At 38.1% G+C, this 22,113-nt stretch overlaps 1 protein-coding gene across 4 annotated transcripts; it reads left to right on the forward strand.

Annotated features, from left to right (window-relative positions):
- The first annotated feature begins 42 nt into the window (after positions 1-42).
- Positions 43-22,052, forward strand: LOC131352836 (DDB1- and CUL4-associated factor 1). Of its 4 annotated transcripts, none has more exons than XM_058389307.1 (25): positions 43-225; positions 2,287-2,410; positions 2,508-2,584; positions 2,721-2,794; positions 4,842-4,955; positions 5,579-5,716; positions 7,177-7,728; positions 8,275-8,376; positions 8,536-8,694; positions 9,261-9,440; positions 10,124-10,333; positions 10,633-10,802; positions 11,694-11,818; positions 12,080-13,145; positions 13,582-13,800; positions 14,001-14,199; positions 15,123-15,205; positions 15,314-15,398; positions 15,631-15,864; positions 16,020-16,113; positions 16,847-16,951; positions 17,499-17,572; positions 17,688-17,780; positions 19,322-19,619; positions 19,746-22,052. In XM_058389307.1, the coding sequence occupies exons 2-25, from the start codon at positions 2,295-2,297 to the stop codon at positions 19,802-19,804; spliced, it is 4,626 nt and encodes a 1,541-aa protein (XP_058245290.1). In that variant the 5' UTR covers positions 43-225; positions 2,287-2,294; the 3' UTR covers positions 19,805-22,052. The 4 variants fall into 4 exon arrangements, with proteins under 4 accessions (XP_058245290.1, XP_058245291.1, XP_058245292.1 ...); XM_058389308.1 differs by having other exon boundaries at positions 19,749-22,052; XM_058389309.1 differs by lacking the exons at positions 43-225; positions 2,287-2,410; positions 2,508-2,584; positions 2,721-2,794 and having other exon boundaries at positions 5,579-5,696.
- Positions 22,053-22,113: the final 61 nt, after the last annotated feature.

Consider the following 22,113-nt stretch of genomic DNA (forward strand, 5'->3'; position numbering starts at 1 on the left):
AACAGCCATACGTCATTAAAAAGAGTCCGTTGTCGCAGGGCAGTGACGTGTAGCTTGTGGTCGCCATGATAAACTTCATGCGCACGGCAGATTGGAATTAAATATTACAAAGCAAACGACAAGGGGCATTTCAGCAGATTCTTTTGCAAGTTAATCGTCTTGTCCTCGTTTCGGAAGTGGAGTGGATTGAGAAACGCGATAGGGACTGGGTGGTACACCTGTGAGGTAACACATGCTAACATACGTTGCATACTAGCATGTAGCTAACTCGCTGTAGTGACAGGCATGTGTCTATACTAGTGCTGGTGCTCCCTTCAAAAGGCGAAGCACATGTAACTTGCTAGTTAGCTAATATGTTTTAAGTGGCTAGGTTGGTCACTTCAAATCCTGTGTTGCTAGTTTGCTGCTCTTGTTTATGATGAGAAGTATAGATGTGTGTTATGTATAGTTTGTAACTATATAGTTTACCCTGGCAGAAAAGTCTGAACGTTTTGGGGAATAGTAAATATACAGCAAATCTTACTGACTAGCTAAACAGTGTGTCTGTTAAAAAGAAGAAAACTCACTCTGTCAGATCTCTAATAGTGTTTGGTCACTTTTTTCTAGGTCCTTGAATATTACTAATCCAGTTTTAACATTGTGCTTACAAAGTGTTTGTTTGTTTGTCTCTAAGTTTTCAACAAAGTTGGAGGATTACACATTTCTCTTACATGCCCCTTCAGAGTGAATAAGCTACCCATATAATTATCAGTTTCTTATCAGATGGATGTTTGTCACTTTTTTTTCCCCTCCCACCTTATAATTTGGAACAATAAACACACACCACTAACAGAAGGCCACAATTTCTAATCGCAAGGTTCACTAATACTTTATTGATTCACTAGGTATTAAATGTTTTTTTTTTTTTTAAATATTCTTGCAGCAAATTAAAGTCTGAAAATGTTCATTTAAAAGGTTACATGTCTCTATCCCTGATGGTTTTCTTGATTTAATTAAGACTAATAGCACATTTACAGAACATGTACTTCAATTTGTTTGCGATTCCTGTTGATGGGTTTTGCTTGGTACAGCAGGGTGCATTACTGCCTCACAGCTCCTAGGTCCCGGCTTTGGCCGGCTCGACTGGCTCAGATTACTGCCTGTGTGGAGTTTCTGTGCATGTCATCCTCGTGTCCATGTGGGTTTCTGGTTTTTGTACCACCTCCAAAAAACATGGCAGATAAATCAACACTGTGTGTGTATGTGTGTGGAAAAGTGGCTTACTGAAAGAAATTCCGCTAGTGTGTACACACAACATAATGCACGTAATAGCTTGTGAGAACTTGAAGTTTTATAAACCACTAAAATTAGGCTATACTATTGCAGTTGAAGTGCTTCAGTATTTAGAATGTTTAATACTGCTTTTGAGAAATTACTGCCAATTGACTTGGTATGTAATTGATTAGTATTTCTTTTCCCCTTCTGCACAAATTCAGGACAAAGATACAGCCATTCTGGGGTTTTTTTTTTTATTATTTATTATTATTCCTACAGTGAAACTCTTTTTTTTTGGCATTGACCACATTTTTCTGATCCCTTTTTCTGTAAGCTGTTGTTTGGTTCATATTACACTGCCCCCTAGTGCCCAGAAATTTTACACCTACTTACTGTGTCCACTTTAATAAGAACACCTGTATACCACCTCATTTATGCTATTATCCAATCAGGCAATCACGTGGCAGCAGCACAGTGTTTACAAATATGCAGATACAGGTCAGGAGTGTCTGTTAATATTCACATCAAACATCAGAATGGTGGAAAAGTGTGATCTGTGTGACTTTAATAGTGGCTTGGTTGTTGCTGCCAGATGGGCTGCTTTGTGTGTTTCTTTTTTTTTTTTTTTTTAAACTGTTGGTCTCTTGGGATTTTTGCCCACAACCGTCTCTAGAGTTTACACAGAATGGTGTGGAAAAAAGCAGGTGTACAGGTGAACACAATGCCCAGTTCTGCTTGCAAAAACAAATGATTAAGGAAGTATAAATCAGTCGTTGGACTGTTACAAAGTTGTGGTTTGTTAGACTCCCTGGGGAGAATCTTCGGTGGTTTGGGCTGTCAGATAATACAAATTCCCACCTGCAGGCACATGGTCAAAAAATGCAGCATTTTATTTTTACCTCAAGTTAGTTGAAGGTTCCTGCCAGAATGTTCTATTGTTATTTAATTACACCCACTGTTTTATTTCATTGAATTTTATTCAAACTTTCAAGTCTATTTACTTATGTAACACATCTCTCTTGTCTCTTGTAGACTGCGTGATGGCGTCTGCCGCCGAAGGCAGCGTTGACTCAAAAGCAGAGCTCACAGCACTGCTGGAGCAATGGGAGCAGGAACAACAAGGCAACACTCAGGACCTGGTCAACATATTGACAAAGTGAGACAACTTGCACATGAACTGTAAGCAATTGCTCAGTGATCTCAGTGTGAGACTCAGAATTCCCTGTTTTGCTTTGTTTTTTCCCATTCTCCAGGATATCAGAACTTGTGGAGAGAGAGACTGAGGAGTACCACAAGGCTGATCCTGACCCATTTGATGACCGTCATCCAGGTATTGCATTGGTCTTTTTGGTTTTTAAGTTCTTCTTCCTGATCCTTTTCCACTATACAGTGCATGATTTTGAATATTGCATTCTGGGTTTTCTGGGAGGTTTCACACCTAATTGTGTTTTATTTCCCACTCTCAGGAAGGGCAAACCCAGAGTGTATGCTGGGACACTTGCTGAAGATCCTGTTTAAGAATGACGACTTTATGAATGCAGTAAGAGACACATGGCCTCATCTACATGGCATACATTTTTTATGTGGTTTTAGATCAGGGGTTCAGAAACTTTTTGCAGCCACTGACATGACTTGAAATATTAATTTCTAATTTTAATTAAGTTTAGCACAAGTTTAAATGTTTACAATAAAATTTTGAAGGGTCAACTCATGCAACACATTTTTTAAGTTAAAATTTTCTTTATATTCAAGTTGACATCCTTTATTAGTTGGCTTGCATTTGACTAATTGAGGTTTCATGAAATTATCAGTTATGCAGGCTAATAGCAGACTATATATACAGTATATATGCACTGCTCAGTAAATTAAAGGAACACTTAAATCACATCTCGATGAATGAAATATTCATGGTGAAAATTTTTACTTGTATACATTGTGTATTTTATTGAGAATTTCAATTCAATTTATTTGTATAGCACTTTTAACAATGGACATTGTCTCAAAGCAGCTTTACAGAAGTATAGAAACATAGAAAAAAAAAGTCTGGGCATGATCTTGATAACATTGTGGACGGTGTCTTGACCTGGACCTTGACGGTGTCTCTCAGACATGGATCGAGACATAAGTTAACTCCAAGACAGTCTGTGATACTACATTCCCATTTCAGATGCTCCAGTACATAACGTTCCAAAGGTTCTCAGTTGGATTCAGGTCTGGTGAATGTGAGGGCCAGTCAATGGCATCAATGCCTTTGGCATCCAGAAACTGCCTGCACACTCTGGTCACATGAGACTGGGCATTGTCATGCACCAAGAGGAACTCGATGATAAAATGTCCAGCACAGCAGTAAGGGTACCATTGGCTAGCACATGAAGGTCTGTGCGATCCTCCAAGGATATTCCTTCACTTGCCAAACCAGTCATTCTGGATGATATTGCAGGCAGTATAATGTTTCCCACCTCCAGACACTTATGTCACATGTTCTCAGAATGAACCTGCTCTCAGTCATGAAGAGAATGGGTCACCATTGGCAGACTTGCCAATTCTGGTGTTCTCTGGCAAATGTCAGTCGAGCTGCATGGTGCTGGGCTGTGAGCACAGGTCTTACAAAAGGATGTTGTCTTGTGTAGTTGGTCAGAAACATCACCAGTAGTAGGTCACCAGTAATAGGTCATTTTGTAGAGCTCTGGCAGTGCTGACGGACGCCAGTCCTGCTGTTGGGCAGTTGCCCTTCTATGGCCCTGTAGAGCTCTTTTTTTTTTTGTAAAGGCCAATCTCTCACTGGCTTTTCCATGCTCTTGAAACTGTGCTGGGAGCCACACCAAACTTCCCTGTGAAGGTATGTATGGATGTGCCATCCTGGAGGCCCTGGTGTAGCTGTGCAGCCTGATTGGGTAGGTACTGCTTCAGGCTGCACATAGTGACAACTAAAAGTAGAGACAAATCAGTCAGAAAGGATAAGTGGAGAGCAGTTGTCAGTGGCCACCAACTGCAAAACCATTCCCTTTTTGGGGGTTGTCCTGCTGTTGCTTCTCAGGTGCACCTGTTGTCACTTACTTTTGCACCAAAGAACGTGAAACTGATTCACAATCCCTTATGCCTCCTAACTGGACAGCTTGATATCCCTGAAGTTTAATTGACTTGGTCTTAATCAGTGATGATTAAGTGTTCCCTTTATTTTTTAGCAGTGTATAATTCATGTACATATTTTACTCAACTTGTTGTTAATAACAAATTTGTAAATAGTTTTTATAATTTGAAAAGAAAGCAGATTAAGAACAATGATATTTGTTCATTTATTTATTGTTACATTGTGCTAGTTAGCCTGTGTGTTTTTATTTGTTATACATGTTTATCATCCCTGTTATAATGAGATTCTCACTGAATTATAATTGGCAGTGGATTGATATTACATGTACAACAGTCAAGCCTATTAAACTGAACATATTGCACCTGTTTGCTAATCTACAGTGCAGGTTTATGTCATGATGTGTTATGCAATTTGGACAAAAGAAGATTACACATTGTAGAAACCTGAATTAGACTGGAGACTTTTGTGATTATTGCATTGGTGTTGTGTATTTCAGTTGGTCAACTCGTATGTCATGACAAGCAGAGAAATTCCATTGAATACTGCAGCATGTCGACTGTTGCTCAACATCATGCCAGGCCTGGAGACTGCAGTGGTCTTTCAAGAGAAGGTAAAGAAGGTTTTATTGAAAGCAGAAGACAATCCAAACACATGGCTGAGTGCTTGAGGTTTAAGGGCTCAAAATTGACTTTCTAGCTGGACTTGGATATCAACCCTTTGCGCTGACATTGAACCTGTCACTATCACAGTCTTAATACATTAAACTGTGCTCTGTCCTTGTGTGATAAATGTACAGTCTAATAAGGTTTGTTCTTCATATTCAGTTTTATTAAATTGAGAACAAATTCAGCATGATAAATCTAGACTCCAATTTAAAATTCAGGAGGCACATTAAACTAAACAGCATGTGTTTTATATAGATTATGTATATTGACTATATATTGTGTTTTGTGTGCGAACAATGCCTTACAATTGTCTGACTGATCATTGTTTTATGTCTTGCTATATTTGCAAGGACAAACCACTTGTAGATAGTTAGTTAATCCCAGGAAACTCAGTCTGACAGTACCCATCAGATTCTCAAGTTCATTAGAAAGAACCAAATTGATTTTTTTTTAAATTATCATGTTATTCTGTCATACATGATTTTAACTTTGACTTGTTATGTATGAAGTGGAAGCTTTGGTCTACATGACTTTCTTGTTACAATGTAAGTTTGTGTGTGTTTTGTAGGAGGGCATTGTAGAACGCCTATTTAAATGGGCCCGGGAGGCTGAGGAGCCCCTTAGAATCTATGCTACAGGTTTGCTTGCAGGAGCCATGGAGAACCAGGACATTGCTGCCAACTACCGTGAGGAGAACTCTGTTCTGGTCTGTGCCAACTTTAGCCTGGCACTTTTTCATCACTCCTTACACACATACTGTTGTTAAGAATTTGTACATTTATCTCCATTAGTATGCAGATTTATTGCGGTTTTGTTTAATACTCAGAATACAGATTTCTTTATTCTCTGAAGTTTTAATCCGTGTCTGTTGATGGCTAGAAATGTTGGTTCAAATGTAAATGTTATGCATTTACATCCATCAGTCCATAAATGCACCATTTATCTCTGTTTCCTTTCCTGGAATTTTGTTATCTGTTTAATGCATGTCTGGAAGCTCTAGTTGCAGGGTATGATGTTTTAGTATGAAATATAGCTCTGTTAAGCTGGTGCTCTATTCTTACTGCTCTTGTAATTCACCGAGTATACACTGCCTGGCCAAAAAACTCACCACCTGGATTTAACCAAGCAAATTACAATTGGATAATTGTTGCAATGTTTCAGCTGGCAACAAGTGGTATAACCCTAACTGAATCAGCAAGTAGCTTCTCATTTCTTAAGCAACCATGTCGGAAGTCACATTCTGTGGTCGTGGAAATTGTTACTCTGAAACTTAAGGTCAAATTATTTGCTGGCATTAAGCAAAGGAGATTGCTGAAACTACTAAAATTGGGTTGTCCATTGCATTATTAAAACCTGAAAGGAAATGTGGTCAGAAAAAATTATCTTGATCGATCGTGATAAACATGTGGTGAAATCAAATGGTTAAAAAATATATATATATATAAATAAATAATATTCAATATGTTTAATGGTGAAAGCAAGAGCATTTCCACTTGCACAATGCGAAGAGAACGGGACTAATCAGCCTTAAGAACGCTTATCAGCGAGACTAATCAGAAAAATTGAGTGGTCTGTTCCATTGTGATGGGTGCATCAGGGTAAAAAGAGAGGAAAATTAAGTGATTCACCCATCATGCCTAGTACAAGCCTGTGTTGTCAGTGTTATGATCTGGGCTTTGCTTCATTTGGTAAAGTCTAGGTTCAGCAACATTATCTGCTCAAAAAAGGTTAGTTGCCTACCTAAATATACATAACTTTTTCTTACTAGATGGCATAGGCATCTTCCAGGAAGGAAATGCCAGGACTGATTAGGTTCAAATTGAGAAATTTGTGTTGATCAGGGAGCATGAGACAAAATCATTACACGTGGGTTGGCCCCAGATGTTAACCCCTTTGAGAATTTTTAGGATGTGCTGGAGACGACTTTTCACAGTGGTCTGACTCTCCCATCATCAATACAAGTTCAAAATGTCATTGTGTGACTTTTTTTTTTGAACAGGCAGTGTATGATTGAGTGGACTAAACTTACCATGTGCTGATGGAATATAATATACCAATAACACTATTTAATGGTAAAAGTTTTATAAATAATTCTTCATTGGGGAAACTAAATGAAATAATTAAAGAGCAAGCTTCCCCCTCTAAATAATGCTTTCCTGATTCCAGGTTCCTTTAATGCTACAGAGGCTCAGAGAACTCCAAGAGAAAGAGGCAGAAAACCGGAAGGACTTCAAGCGGCCCAGTCTACGGCCCAAGACCTTGGAGCCCCTGCTGCCTTTAGGTGAGGAAGCAGTAGATGGCAAGTTTTCGCCCAGCCCTTCACATATTCACTCGGAAAATAACAGCTTCGGACATGAATCCGATGGAACGGTCTCCCCTGAGCCCAGTTTAACCCAGAAAAGCAGCAGCCGAATCAGCTTTGGTGTCAAAGGGGTGATGAAATTGCCTGTGCCACACTATTCTGAGTCAGAGATCCCTGGTGATGGAGCCAAAGATTCCAGGAAGAGGATGGAGCGAGAGAATGGTAGGAAGGCCAAACAGAAGTTGAACTTCACGTTGCCAGAGCCAGAGCGCAGCTTCAGTGAGCTGTCCAACAGCAGCTGGTCAGAAATGAGCCCGTGGGTGATTGGGAACAGCTACCACTTGTACCCTCTTACAGCAGGCATCGAGCAGCGTCTCATTCTTCAATACCTCACACCATTGGGAGAGTACCAGGAGGTGAGGTGACATTGCTGTAAAACAGCTTGTTTTTTTTTTCTTGTATGGTAAGTTAATGTTAGTACTTTAACATACTCCACTGACCCTATGCTGCAAAACCATTATTACATGAAAATAATGGAAGACAAACCTGAAGTAAGGAATAAAACTCAATGGGACATGCTGTTATAAGAAAATAATCAGTAATGGACAATGATGTTATTTTTTGTCCTGTACAGCATATTCTGAAGTTTTATTTCGACTTATACCACTGCTAGAATTTTTTTTTTTTTAATATCCATTTAAATTCCCTAATATTAAATACCATAACTGGTTTATCCTTCTGGTTCGAATGGTAGTTGGCAGCTAATTAAAAAGTTGTAAGAGAGAATCATTTTCATGTAACTTCCTGAGTAGTTCTGAGTGGTTCATTATTTAGTACTGCACCATTCTGTGTTTTTTTTTTTTTTTTTTTTTTCTTCTTCAGCATGACATGACAGCTGTGTGCTGAACCTGTACAAAGGGGTTGTTCATGCTTCACACATTGCTGTGGTGTTTTGTTTGCAGCTGTTGGCTGTGTTCATGCAACTTGGTGCACGAGAGCTCCTCATGCATTACATGGATCTAAAACAGACCAATGATGTCCAATTAACCTTTGAGGCCCTCAAGGTAACACACTCTCTCCATGTAATCATATACCAATCTCCTGCATAGACACCCAGCAAAAAGTTATTGTATTGAAATGATGGTTTATGTATTGTTTTGCCTAGTAATTATGAAACCATTTTTTAACTTATTTATTTACTATGAAGTATGTCTCTCTTACAGTATCTGGCTTCTCTCCTGCTGCATAAAAAGTTTGCAGCAGAGTTTGTGGCTCATGGTGGAGTGCAGAAGCTTTTGGAAATCCCGCGGCCATCCATGGCTGCCACAGGAGTCTCTCTGTGTCTCTATTACCTTGCATACAACCAAGATGCTATGGAGCGGGTAAGTGACGTTCCTAAACAGACAAAATGTCTGTTTTTTTATGTGACAAAAGCTGTCATCGTTTTTAATTGCTCACCAGCTGGATGGGTTGAAAACATGTGTATAGCCATATTTGTATTAACGGTATTCCAGGATAGCAATTTGCTGATTTAGGACACCGTTTTTCTTCTTCTGCTATGTTAGGTGTAATGCAGTTTAAGTGGATGTGGAATATACACAGAGCTTTTCACCTCCAGAACCAATTGAGCAATAGATATTGAAGTTGTACACTCTTCCATAAACATCACTGTGACAAATTGCTGAAATTAAGAAGCACAGAGAGGCAAAACAATTATTTTTCTTTTTAAATCACTTTATAGGTTTTAAGTCTTATTGTTTGCTTGTTTATTATTATAATTCTGTTTAATGCTTTTGGAATGACATTAATTCCATATGTAATGGAGTAAAATATTCCATGGTTAACTGTGTAGAATGCGAAATCCAGAAAGAAAAATACCTGGTCATGATCAGTTGTAATATTTTGCATAAACTGATTTAATTTACTATAGTCATCATTACTGTTACAGGTGTGCATGCTACCCCACTCCCTTTTAGCAGAGGTGGTGACTTACACTCTGTGGCTGTTGGAATGTTCTCATGCGTCTGGCTGCTGTCATGCCACCATGTTCTTTTCCATTTGCTTCTCATTCCGAGCTGTGCTTGAGCTCTTTGACAACCAGGACGGCCTGAGACGCCTTGTCAACCTGGTATGTATCCAGACAAACACAGAAAGTGGTTGAATGCTATTTACATTTATAGTTTATTTTCAGATCTGTCATTAACTGAAAATATATAATGGATAATATCCAGTGCTATGTACTCTAGTGGCCACAATATATGCATAATATGCTGTTATTTGTTTTCCTCATTGAGTAATAAAGTGAAAAAACTATGTTTGAGATATATTGGGAAGGCATTTTCATAGTTACACATTCAGTTTTTTTGCTGGGTTATTTTAGTCCATAGAGTACTTGGGTCCTTAGTTTAATAGATGACAATTGTGTGAATATTTGCTTAGCTAATGTGTACCTTTTATGCAATAGAATATGGTTAGTGTCACAGAGTGATGAGCAAACCAGAGTAACTTAGTGTATGAAATTGTTTAGGTCAGTCACTTAGTCTGTTCCGTATAATAGTGTTATGCATAGTGCCAACACATTTCCAATTTAGGGAATAGTTAATAGGGACATTTTGAGCACACTAACAGGCTAATTGTTCATCTAAACATGTTGCATCCCTGCTGTTAAAATGCTTTCAAATCATTGCCTCAATGGAACACATTGATTGTGATAGTATTTGAAAGCTTCCATGATATTTTTATACAGCTGGTGATTGTCATATGCCTAATTCTGGTTCTTATGGAAAATTATCTTGCTATTTGTGCTTGCAGATAAGTACTCTGGAAATCTTGAATCCAGAGGATCAAGGGGCACTGCTGAGTGATGATGAGATCTTCTCCAGCAGGCAGACTGCCAAACATACGTGCATGGCTCTACGCCGGTACTTTGAAGCCCACCTGGCTATTAAAGTGGAACAAGTAAAGCAGAGTCTGCAGCGCACGGAGGGTGGAGCACCCATACATCCCCAGCCTTATTACAAGGTACAGTGTACAGAAACTATAGTCTAGCAGTCTTTTCACAAGGTACATTCTAACATGAGATCTTTTGAAATCTGTACCTATTTTACATGCATAGCTGCAAACATACACTGCCATGTCTGGTTTATGTTAAGCCACATGTTGGATCTCATACACATACATCCTTAATTATGAAGTAATATTAGAACCATACTTTGCCATGCGCCATCACCTTCTAAAAGCATTTTTTTTTGTTTATTAAAAATCACATACACTGTATGTAGATAAGTTATATGATAGTTTTGTGTGTCTCTGTCTTTTAGCCTTGCTCCTACACTCATGATCAGGTGGTTGAAATGGTGGAATTCCTTATTGAGCACGGGCCGGTGCGTCTGTACTGGGAGCCTGCTGAGGTCTTCCACAAACTATCCTGTGTGCAGCTCCTGCTGCAGCTCATCTCCATCGCTTGTGACTGGAGGACTTACTATGGCAGGTGAGATGAAGGATGGTGAATTTAGAAACACTAGGGAATTAGGGATGTATTTGTGACACGTTTACAGGGTTGAAGTTTTAGACATTAAATGGCATAATACTTCAGTGAGTATTTAATTACTTTTTTTTCATTTTAACACCCGGGGATGGGAAGACTCGGGGCTCTTTTGTTGCAGTTCACTTAGCAGACAGGAGGGGGCTCTAAACCAAGGGTGTAGAGGGACTCATGATTGATTGATTGTTTATTTATTTAAAATTTGTAAATTATTGTATTATTGATCCATGAAACATATTCCCAGTAAATTCCAATTCAGTAACAGGGTGTACTCCTTATGATGCATACACAATGTATATATATCACTATACTTAATAATACATTATACACACAATACACATTATGTTCGTTACAGTATATTTGAAACAATATATTTGTTGTCTGCAAAATAATTTAACACGAACAGGATACATGTGATAATGAAAAGTTTTGTTATACTAAGTGACAGACATAATATAAAGAACAAATGCATTACATTTCAAAGAAAAAATAAACATTGTATATTGAACATAATATTTACACTCAATATTCAGAGACACCCTTTACAAATGCAACAATTTTAAAAGCTTTTAGAGCATTTCAGCATTGTACCTTTTTTGCTGTTTATCATTGGTAGTTGGTTTCTATGGTCTGCTAAATTTAATCACAATAATTATAAATAAATAACTGTAATACCATTAATTACAAATGAACAAATAATTATATTTAATTAAAATGGCAGTTTGTATATGGTTTTAGTAACTGGCATACTACTTTTTGCCTTCCTTGTGTATAATTGATTTACTATTTTTATATTTTGATATCTGTGAATATAAGCGTAGATATTTTATCTCACAGGAGTGACACAGTGCGGTATGCACTGGACATCCTCAGCATTCTGACTGTTATCCCAAAAACACAGCTCCTTTTGGCTGAAAATGTGGCTGTGCTGGATGAAGGCGGGTCTACTATCTCCACAGTAGGTGAGGGATTGTTGAATGACTAATTTTCAGTGCCTATCTTGAAACTTGAAAAACATGAGATTGACAATAGATCTTCTATGGCTTTACATGTTCTCTCTAATATAGTATTTTGGTGAAGTAAATGATGACATTTGATAAGTTTATCTTGGTGAATACAAAGCAAAAAAAGCAGTGCTTATTCTCTATCACAAATTAGAACTTGTTTTATGCAAACTTGGTTCCATTATATTTTTTGTAATTGGTTGTTAATCTACTGTGAAGGCATGAGCATCATCCTGGTGGTAGCCGAGGGTGAGGTGTTTGTGAATGATGCAGAGATCCAGAAGTCAGCTCTGCAGGTGGTGATCAACTGTGTGTGCGCCCCTGACAAGCGTATCTCCAGCATTGGTAAATTTATCTCAGGAGCACCACGACGGCGTCTTCCCCAGAGCCACCGCACCAGTGAAAGTGTCCTGGCCAAAATGTGGAATGTGGTCCAGTCCAATAATGGCATCAAGGTCTTGCTCTCTCTGCTCACAATCAAAATGCCCATAACAGATGCTGACCAAATCCGTGCATTAGCATGCAAAGCATTAGTGGGTTTAGCACGAAGCACCACAGTGCGGCAAATTATCAGCAAGTTACCACTGTTCAGCAGTGGGCAGATCCAGCAGCTAATGAAGGAGCCTGTGCTTCAAGACAAACGCAATGACCATGTACGCTTTTGCAAATATGCTGCAGAGCTAATAGAGCAGGTATCTGGAAAACCACTCCTAATTGGCACAGATGTTTCACTAGCACGGTTGCAGCGTGCCAATGTTGTGGCCCAAACACGCATCATGTTCCCCGAGAAGGAGTTGCTTCTGCTCGTTCGGAATCATCTGTTGTCGAAAGGTCTTGTTGATACAGCTTCAGCACTAACCAAAGAGGCTGACCTGCCTATGTGCATCCATTCTCATGCTCATGCCAGTGTAGCACCATTTTCACAATCTGTCTCCACACCCCCCACACCAACTGCCATCCCACGGACTCCTCGCCTCGCCAATGGTGTGGCAGCACGGCTTGGAGGCCATGCCTCCCATGTGCCTACTCCATCACTTCACCTACAGCCCCGCCCATCTACTTCACAGCCCCCACCTCCAGCTCCTCCTACATCATCTCACCACAGCACTGGCTCTCCTCTTGTTGGCCGAATCGTGTTCTCGAGGGAACGGCCGTCTACCTATACAGCAGGATTGAAGAAACCACGGGTTTTGAGACAGAAATCGGACCATGGTGCATTTAGCCAGAGTCCAGCTATGAAGAAACAGTTGGACCGCCATCTTCCTTCACCACCAGCTCTTGATAGGTCTGGTATTATTATTATTATTATTATTATTATTATTATTATTATTAACATAATACTCTGTTTTACAAGCTTGCATATCAGATTTTATCATTTACATTCTCTACAGTCTTAACAGGCTTTCTGGGTTTGTTTAACACATTAAGATTTGTTTCTTTAAAGTTAAAGTAGCATTGTTGCGTTGTTTGTGAAAAAACGCTCATAGTTTCTCCCACATACGAGTTAGTCATTCATTGTATGTGTACCCAAGGTTTTGTCCATGTATTTGCTATTGTAATACTATTGAAGAACACAAAATTGTACAGAACACCACAAAATGGCTTTAAAAAAGTGCATTAAAAAAAATCAAGATTATGCTAATGAGATTTTTTTTTATTTTTACTCTCTTGGCATTCTCAGGTGTGAGGTATGTGTTGTGTTTACCTTGTTCTTTTTGTAGTATTATAACAGAGTACCTACGAGAGCAACATGCACGTTGTAAGAACCCGGTCACCACGTGTCCCCCGTTCAGTCTCTTCATGCCCCACCAATGTCCAGAGCCAAAGCAGAGGTGCCAGGCACCAACAAACTTCACTGCACGTCACACACGCAGGGTCGCCTATCCTAAATATGGAGGGGTGGATGGAGGATGCTTCGACAGGCATCTCATCTTTAGCAGGTAATTTAATAACTTGGTTGTTATTAAAAATAATTTAACAACTTATTTTGCATGTAAGGGATTCACATTTAAGGGGTATTACTGGTGCTTATTTTAAGGATTTTGGTGTATGTAGTGTCTTTGCATTTTCAGTGTTTTACAATGTAACTAAGAACATGCATATTGCTTGTAAATAATGAAAAGATTTTTGGTTTATTAAGGTTTAGGCCAATCTCAGTGTTCAGGGAAGCAGAGGAGGATGAGAGCGGCTTCATGTGTTGTGCATTCTCAGCACGGGAGCGTTTCCTCATGCTGGGCACATGCACTGGGCATCTCAAACTTTACAATGTGTTCAGTGGACAAGAGGAAGCCAGCTACAGCTGCCATAGCTCAGCCATTACACACCTTGAGCCATCCAGGGTATGTGCGCACACACACAATCAGGTTTGCTTGGAGGATGTACCCTTGTACCATGCACCCAAATGCTACTATAGTGGAGGATGATAAAAAATACTTGGAAAATTCTTTGTTTTCCAAAGAAAGACCCATTTTTATCAGTATCGAATACATAAAGTTAATCAGATGAAGAAAGATTTTAAAGATAGAACTATGTTGTCGGTCAGAGGCTTATTATCAGCAACCATCAGTCCTCAATTTCATGTTATGTTTGCTAATCCAGGTTAATCATTTTATAAGGCTAATTAATTGTTAGAAAAACTTTTTGCAATTGTGCTGACAGCTGAAAACTGTTATACTGATTAAGAGAGCAATAAAAGTGGCATTCTTTGCATTAGTTTAGTATCTATTGCATCAGAAGTTGTGGGTTTGTATACAGGCTCAAGATGGCCAGAAAGAAAGAACCAACTTATTTTACCATGCTGTTAACTACACCCGTCATAGAACAGTGCAAATCGGTTCTAACCAGAACAGAAGCGATCCCAAACTTTTGATTGGTAGTGTAAATGTTATGAATATTAAAATCATTTTATATATAATTGACCCTTATATATAGTTTAAGATAGCATCTGTTAAATTACTGCCCCAAATTTTAATCTGTTATTGTATCTTCATGTTTGTTTTAATTGTCATACTTAAGTTTCACATTTCTTATCGTTTCCACATTAATACTAAGCCAATTTAAATATCTTATCACAAGATGAAACACTGAAAAAGAAAGTACTGTCTCCAAAACTTTTCAGAGATTGCTTGCATGAGTAAGTCCATTACAGAATTTGCAAAAGATTTCAATCATCATATTCATCCTATGCTAATAAAATTGTCAGTCTATATAGCTGTCCTTGTGTGCATCAACATGTATATAATTAAGAATTTTTCTTTTGCAGGATGGGTCTTTACTGTTGACCTCTGCTTCATGGAGTTATCCTTTGTCTGCTCTCTGGGGAATGAAATCTGTCTTCATAATGAAGTGAGTCACAAACAAGTCATCTGTAATCAAACCACTCAAGACACTTTTCGTTATCCTTGATGTTTTTAAGCAAATTGTTTTTTTTCCCCCTTTTTCCTTTATCTGTAGGCATTCCTTTTTAGATGATCATTATGTGGAATTCAGTAAGCTTTCCCAGGACAGAGTAATAGGAACCAAGGAACACATTGCACATGTAAGAAACTTACATATTCCATATGTAAATTTTGAAAATGTAGAAGAGTAAGTAAATATTTGAAATAGAAGGACAAAAGAAACCCTTGAACATTTGTCTACATATTGGAAGCTATAATGGACATAAAAGGCAGCACTTCTGTTGATTTAAGGTTCCAATGTTGAAAACCAGGTTCTGTTCTTTAGTCTCTTTCTCTGTTTGTTACTTTAACTACTACTTTTTGCAATGACAGATTTATGACATTCAAACGGGGCAGAAAACCCTGACCTTAAATAACCCTGACCTGGCCAACAACTACAAGCGGAACTGCGCTACCTTCAATCCAACTGATGACCTTGTGTTAAATGATGGGGTTATGTGGGACGTGCGATCAGCACAGGCTATCCACAAGTTCGATAAATTCAACATGAACATCAGCGGCGTTTTCCACCCCAACGGCCTTGAAGTCATCATCAATACAGAGATTGTATCCTTCCAACTTTTGTGGCCAACCCAACAGTTTATATTCAAATTAAAAATTATACAGACTTTTATGAAATTGTACATTTTGAGTATTAACTCTTGCTGAAATGTTTTCTGTAGATTACAGACATAGGTTCAATTCCTTAACTACAATATCAGTGGGACTTGAGGACTTTTCATTTGCTTCACACTGTACCAGCACTGGATCAGGGTAGAATTGTGTTCAATAACAATGGAACAGTCATTTATGGAGGTAAACGCACACCTGTCAACCCCATGAAATGAATTCTTTGTTTTGATTTCATTCTTTTTGTTGATAAACAGGAAGATAGTGACACTTTGTGTACATGGTTTACACAACAGGGACTAGCTTTTGAGACTTTGGCCACACTGCCAAATCTAATGGAAACTGACATAATGCTTAGCATGCTAGCAAACATTAGTGAATTCCAAAGAAATTGTGAGAACAAATGGTGAGAACCATTTATGCACTCTTTCTGATGGAGAAGCCCTGATGGTGTATAAAGATTTGTGTTGTGTTCGAGGAAGCAGCATATTCCAGCATTTCAGAGCCCAAGTTGGTTTTAAAAAAAGTGTGCCTGCCACACGACCACAAAATCAAGCTCCAACCATTTTCTTTAACCAAGCAACATTTTACTATTCAAGAAATATGAACAGTGTGAAGGAAGATGTACAGCCAAAAATACACTGATGGACCATGTGTACTGTTACTAAGATACTTCCATAGAGCATGACGTGCCCCCTCGGGTGGGAGATGTATTAATCTAGCATTTAATTGGATAAATAAAATTTAAATTAGAATAACAACAAAACAATTGTGTCCATAACATTAAGGGACAGGGACCAAATGAAACCATAATCTGGATTGCAGGGGCAGTTTAACAATTTGAAGCACATTTTATTTTCTCTAAACACCAGTGAAGCTATTTGTTTCGTCATACTAATGGCCAAGTGTTGTCTCTTAGCCATGCTTCAGGCTGATGATGAGGATGAAATGATGGAGCAACAGATGAAAAGCCCCTTTGGTTCCTCCTTCAGGACGTTTGATGCTACGGACTACAAACCGATAGGTACAACCTTTATCCAGTCACTAGATAAACACTTATCCCTCTGCTTTCCTTTTTTCTGTTGCTCTTATTAGTATTAAATGTACATAGGTAATTAAAAGTGAGCCAAAATTTAAAATAATTAAAAATATTTCTTAACAGAACCCAGTGTTTTCACACCATTTAGGGAGACAACTGTTGGGGGGGGTGATTGCAGTTGAAAATCTTCGAATGTTTCCAACTTGGAAATTCAAGTGGAAAAAGGAATATGGGGAAAAGGAAACAATAGTTGTTCATATTGTTTTCCTTTCTCCCAATTATTTCCCTCTTATTTAGTAATCTTTCCCAGGACAGATTAATAGTAACAAAGGAACACTGCTTATGTAAGAATTTAAAAATTCCACGTTTCTTAAGGTTTCTTATTATTCAGATAATAGCCTTAAAACCGTATATGATAAGGATTCATATTATTCATATAAATTCCCACCTTTAAGGCTGTAGTTCAAAACAGTATTAGAGATTTTGGTAATTATAAGAATATCAGGATAACTGTTTTCTTTTCCCCTGTCAGCCACCATTGATGTGAAGAGGAACATTTTTGACCTGTGCACGGACACGAAAGACTGTTACCTGGCAGTCATTGAAGTATGTTTTGCTGGGTTGGGTTTTTTGTTTTGTTTTGTTTTTTTTTTACTGGATTTCTGAAAAATATCATTTATAACAATTTTGTGTTTTGTTGTAATGCATTTCTCCACATTAGAATCAAGACTCTCTAAATATGGACACAGTGTGTCGACTGTATGAAGTTGGAAGACAGAGACTGGCTGAGGAAGAAGAGGATGAGGAGGATCAGGTAAACAGATCTTGGCATAATTTTCCTAGGCTATGCAGTATTTATTTATTTTTTTTGTCTTTCGTTGTCTGTACCGCTTATCCGATCTATACTCGGGTCACGGGGAGCCTGTGCCTATCTCAGGAGTCATCGGGCATCAACCCATGTGCCAACCCATCGCAGGGCACACGCACACACACTCATTCACTCACGCAATCAAACACTACGGGCAATTTAGAGACTCCAATCAGCCTAGAAGCATGTCTTTGGACTGTGGGAGGAAACCGGAGCACCCGGAAGAGCTATGCAGTATTTATTTATTTTAATTGTAGGTTACACTAAGTTTGGGTACAAGATGCAGCTGAATTGGTACATGCTGTTTTAAATGTGAAGAACAGGAATTAACTGCTGTCACTGTCTACATACTTAGGTTAGTGTACATCTTTGTGAATGTTTCCAAAACAGCCTTTTAAATGTTTTTTTTTTGTTTGTTTGTTTTATTAAAGAATGTTTGATAGTTACCAGACCACATAATTTAGGAGTCTGAACATACAGTGTACTGTAATCCGAACAGCCATTTTATTAGGAACACCTGCATGCTTTCATATTCATTCAGTTAATGTATGTCATAATGCAGCAGCACAGTGCATAGAATCATGCAGATACAGGTCAGAGTTTCAGTTAATGTTCACATTGATCAGAATGGGGGAAAATACCATGGTTAACATAAAATAAAAAAAAATCACACTTTTCCCCCATTCTGATGTTTGATGTAAATATTACCTGAAGCTAGATGTTGAGTGTATGCCACTGCTCTGCTATGGAGTATTTTGACATGTCATTTTGAGCACTCATATAAGTCCATTTGAGATGAAAAGGAGATTGTTAGTTGTCCAAGTTTTTTATACCTATATATTCTAGCCTAACATGATTGTTTTCCTATTTCCCACCTCCTCCTCCCAAGAACAAAAAAAATGTTTAATGCATGTTTTACATTGCTTATTGTTTTACACATAAGCTACAGTATTTGGAAATGCACTACATTGGGAATACATCAGTCTTGGATAAGAGGACATGTTGAGGACATTATATATGTCCTTCATGCATGTATTATATTTGTACCCACTATTTGCCAGCTGCAGTCTCTCTATACAATGAACTAGCTGCTTTCAGAGAGATATGCAGCATAATTTACATGACATAAAATTTTCTCCTCCAGTGACCATTTTCTACCCTGAAGGGTAGATAGTGCTTTTTTTTTCTACTATAACATTTTAACTCTTTTAGTGTGGAGCAAAAACCATCATCTGTTTTGTTCCACACTAAGATAGTTAAAATGTTATAGTAGGAAAAAAAAGCACTATCTACCCTTCAGGGTAGAGATAATGTTATCTTGAAGCCATCTTGACTATTCCATGTTATTGCACTGACGTTTATTTCAGTGTTTCAAATATGGCAAAATAAGATCATGAAAGGCAAAATAAGATGAAAAAACCCACCTGATTATCTGATTTTACTAAGACTTGTATGTAATGAAACCTGTTTGGTCTGTGCTTTTCCAGGAAGATGAAGATCAGGAGGATGATGATGACGACTCGGATGATGATATGGATGATATTGACACAGACCCCTTGATGACCGAGCTAGAGAATGAAAATAATGGGGAAGAAGAGGAAGAAGATGGTGAGCAGGATTTTTCCCCATCTGATGATGAAGAGGTGGCTCGTCTCCTGGAGGAAGAGGGTGATGATGATGACGACGACGACGACGATGATGACGATGACGACGATGATGAGGATGATGATGAAGAGGACGATTCTGATGACAACGAGGGAGATGTAGAAGTAGTGATGGTTAATAGTGAGTTAATTGCTTTCTTTTGTGCCTGAAATTGGCACTGGTAGGTAGAATGCCTTATTGTTCCCATTCACTCTTCTTCCCTTCTCAAAATCTCTTACTAATTCCTTCTCTGCTCTTGTATTCCAGCAGACAGCTCTGATAATTCAGACCTGGAAGATGACATCATCCTTTCCTTGAATGAGTGAGCCATGGAGGAGGCAGAGAAAACAGAAAGCACAATCTTATTCATACCTCAGAGGTGAATGCCACTGAGAGAGAAAAGATGACAAATCTCCAATATGTTGTCAAAGCAGGAAGAAAAGCACTTGACTGGTGAAAGTGGGGGCTCCTATACTTGGGAAGGCCTCTTTGAGAATGAAGGGCTCTTTAAAAATGCTGAATTTACTGGAATTGGATGTTAAAGGATCATATAGTTTCAAGGGTTGCTTGATAAAGCAAGTGTGATTGTTTCTAAATAAAAATTCAAACAAATTAGTTTTCATGGAAGAAGTTGTTTCTAAAGTCCCCATTTTTGAAATGATCCCTTTTTTTTTAAAAAGAACAAAAACGGTAGGCACTCATTTTAAGATGATGTGTATTAGACATTTGTCTCTTTTTAATGGGTGTTACAATAGAAAAGAGCTGGTGGTGTTTGTTAAAATGGTCTAAACTGTATTTTGAGGTTCCACTGAACCCCTAGTGGGTGCTATGTGGATGAGTGTATTCATTTTGTGTGCATCAGTTTGATGCAAATCTTTTTTGCTTGATTTCATCTTAAACTTTTTTTTTTTTTTTCCCAGGCATACTGCTCCCAGTATATTTGTTATTCAGTCACCCATGGCAAATGCCTTCCTGCATCTTTATTATTATTTCAAATTTGTTCAGATTAGAAGAAATTATAAAAGAAGACCTTTTATGTGTTACTTCTCCCTGTTTGCATACTTTGGTTTGCATATAATTTGGAACATCAATGAGGACTGAATTGCAGAATCAATCTAAGTGCCATTTGCACCAATGGTCCTATACCAGCATTTCATTGCATTATTTCTTTTGGCCATAATTTCCACAATTTTATTTTAGGGTGATGCCTTCCTAAATGTATAGATCCGTTGTACAGAATGTATCAAAATATTTTTACTATACACCATTGAAATGACCCAGCTTTGTGATGTTTGTATCTCATGAATCATTAATAAAGCCTTTATGTTCATTTGTCAAATTATAATGCAGGATAAAAATGTATATACAGTGTACTCCCTTTCTGGCAGCTTTTGGGGAAAAAAAAAATCTTTTGATGAACCAAATTTGCTTCTGAATCAACACAATTAGTGTTTTACTGAAATGACCATTTCAGTCTCTACTAAAAACCTGTGACCTGAATTAAAGATGCAAGTTCCAGGAATAAGATTCTCATTAGGAGTGCTGTTATTCTTTCAAGCTCGGGTATTACAAAATGTAAATTGTAAGGTCAGTCTACAAGATACATTTCTTCCCCCTAATCAGGTCTGATAATATTAAAAGCTTTTAAATGACACTGGTACATTGCATATTTACTAGTTACATTTGATCAGCTGTGTCAAGTGAAGAATAAAACTTAAGCTTTGCGAAGACAGCATTAATTATAGTCTGCAGCACATTTGCTAGGCTGTCATGCGTAATCCTGCGTTGTCAGAATCGGGCAGCTGTACAAAACTTCTCCAAGTTCAGCTCTTAATTATGGTTCTGTAAAAGGTTGCATAGCTGTCTATGGGAGCAAAGCAAGTCATTTTAAAGCTGTGAAAAGAAGGGAAAATGGTCAGACACACTGCACGAACAGATCAACCAAGAAAAACAACAGCAGATGATGATAGAAGTATTTTAACAACTGAAGAAATCCCTAAAACCAAAAGTCAGTGACCAACAACCTCCACAGGGCATGGGTGAAGGTGTAACAATCCATTGTTCGATGAAGACTTAGAGCAGAAATATAGAAACCATATCACAAGATACTAGCCACACATCAGCAGTTAAGAATCAGAGGGCCTGATTGGAATTTACAAAGAAATACAGAAATGATCCACAGAAGAATTGTGAAGAAAAAGAAAGTAACCAAAAACCACACTGCCAACACAGTGTTTTGTAGGTTGGTTTTATACTGGCCATGTCAATCAGCAGACTTTAACCCAACTGAGTATGCATTTCATCTCCTGAGGAGGAGACAGAAGGGAGTGTTATTTAAATACAGGAACAGATAGTCTTAAAATAAATATCAGGAAATGAAAGCTAAATGCTGATCTCAAATTCTTTCTGAATTACTGTGGCACTATTCTCAGATACTATTGGCTAAGTGTGACCAGACACCCACTGACTAAAGATTACAACTATGCACAGCACTTTTTCATTGATTTTTTTGTTTGAAATGTGTATTATAAATAATCCTGCTTCCTTATATTCCTTATAAAGAACCTTTTCTCACTCCGTGTCTGTGCAGTGTGTTATTTTCACAACTTGTGATTAAGTATAGAAAACCCCTTAA

This window comes from Hemibagrus wyckioides, linkage group LG05, assembly GCF_019097595.1.
Source record: "Hemibagrus wyckioides isolate EC202008001 linkage group LG05, SWU_Hwy_1.0, whole genome shotgun sequence".
In the NCBI taxonomy this organism is placed as follows: domain Eukaryota; kingdom Metazoa; phylum Chordata; class Actinopteri; order Siluriformes; family Bagridae; genus Hemibagrus; species Hemibagrus wyckioides.

What these genes read in the sequence shown, in the direction of transcription:
- LOC131352836 (XM_058389307.1), top strand. Translation starts at nt 2,295, where the DNA reads ATGGCGTCTGCCGCCGAAGGCAGCGTTGACTCAAAAGCAGAGCTCACA. An exon ending in GTGAGGAGAACTCTGTTCTG is followed by an intron (nt 5,717 to 7,176) that starts GTCTGTGCCAAC and finishes TCCTGATTCCAG; the next exon opens with GTTCCTTTAATGCTACAGAG. An exon ending in AAGAGGATGAGGAGGATCAG is followed by an intron (nt 17,781 to 19,321) that starts GTAAACAGATCT and finishes GTGCTTTTCCAG; the next exon opens with GAAGATGAAGATCAGGAGGA.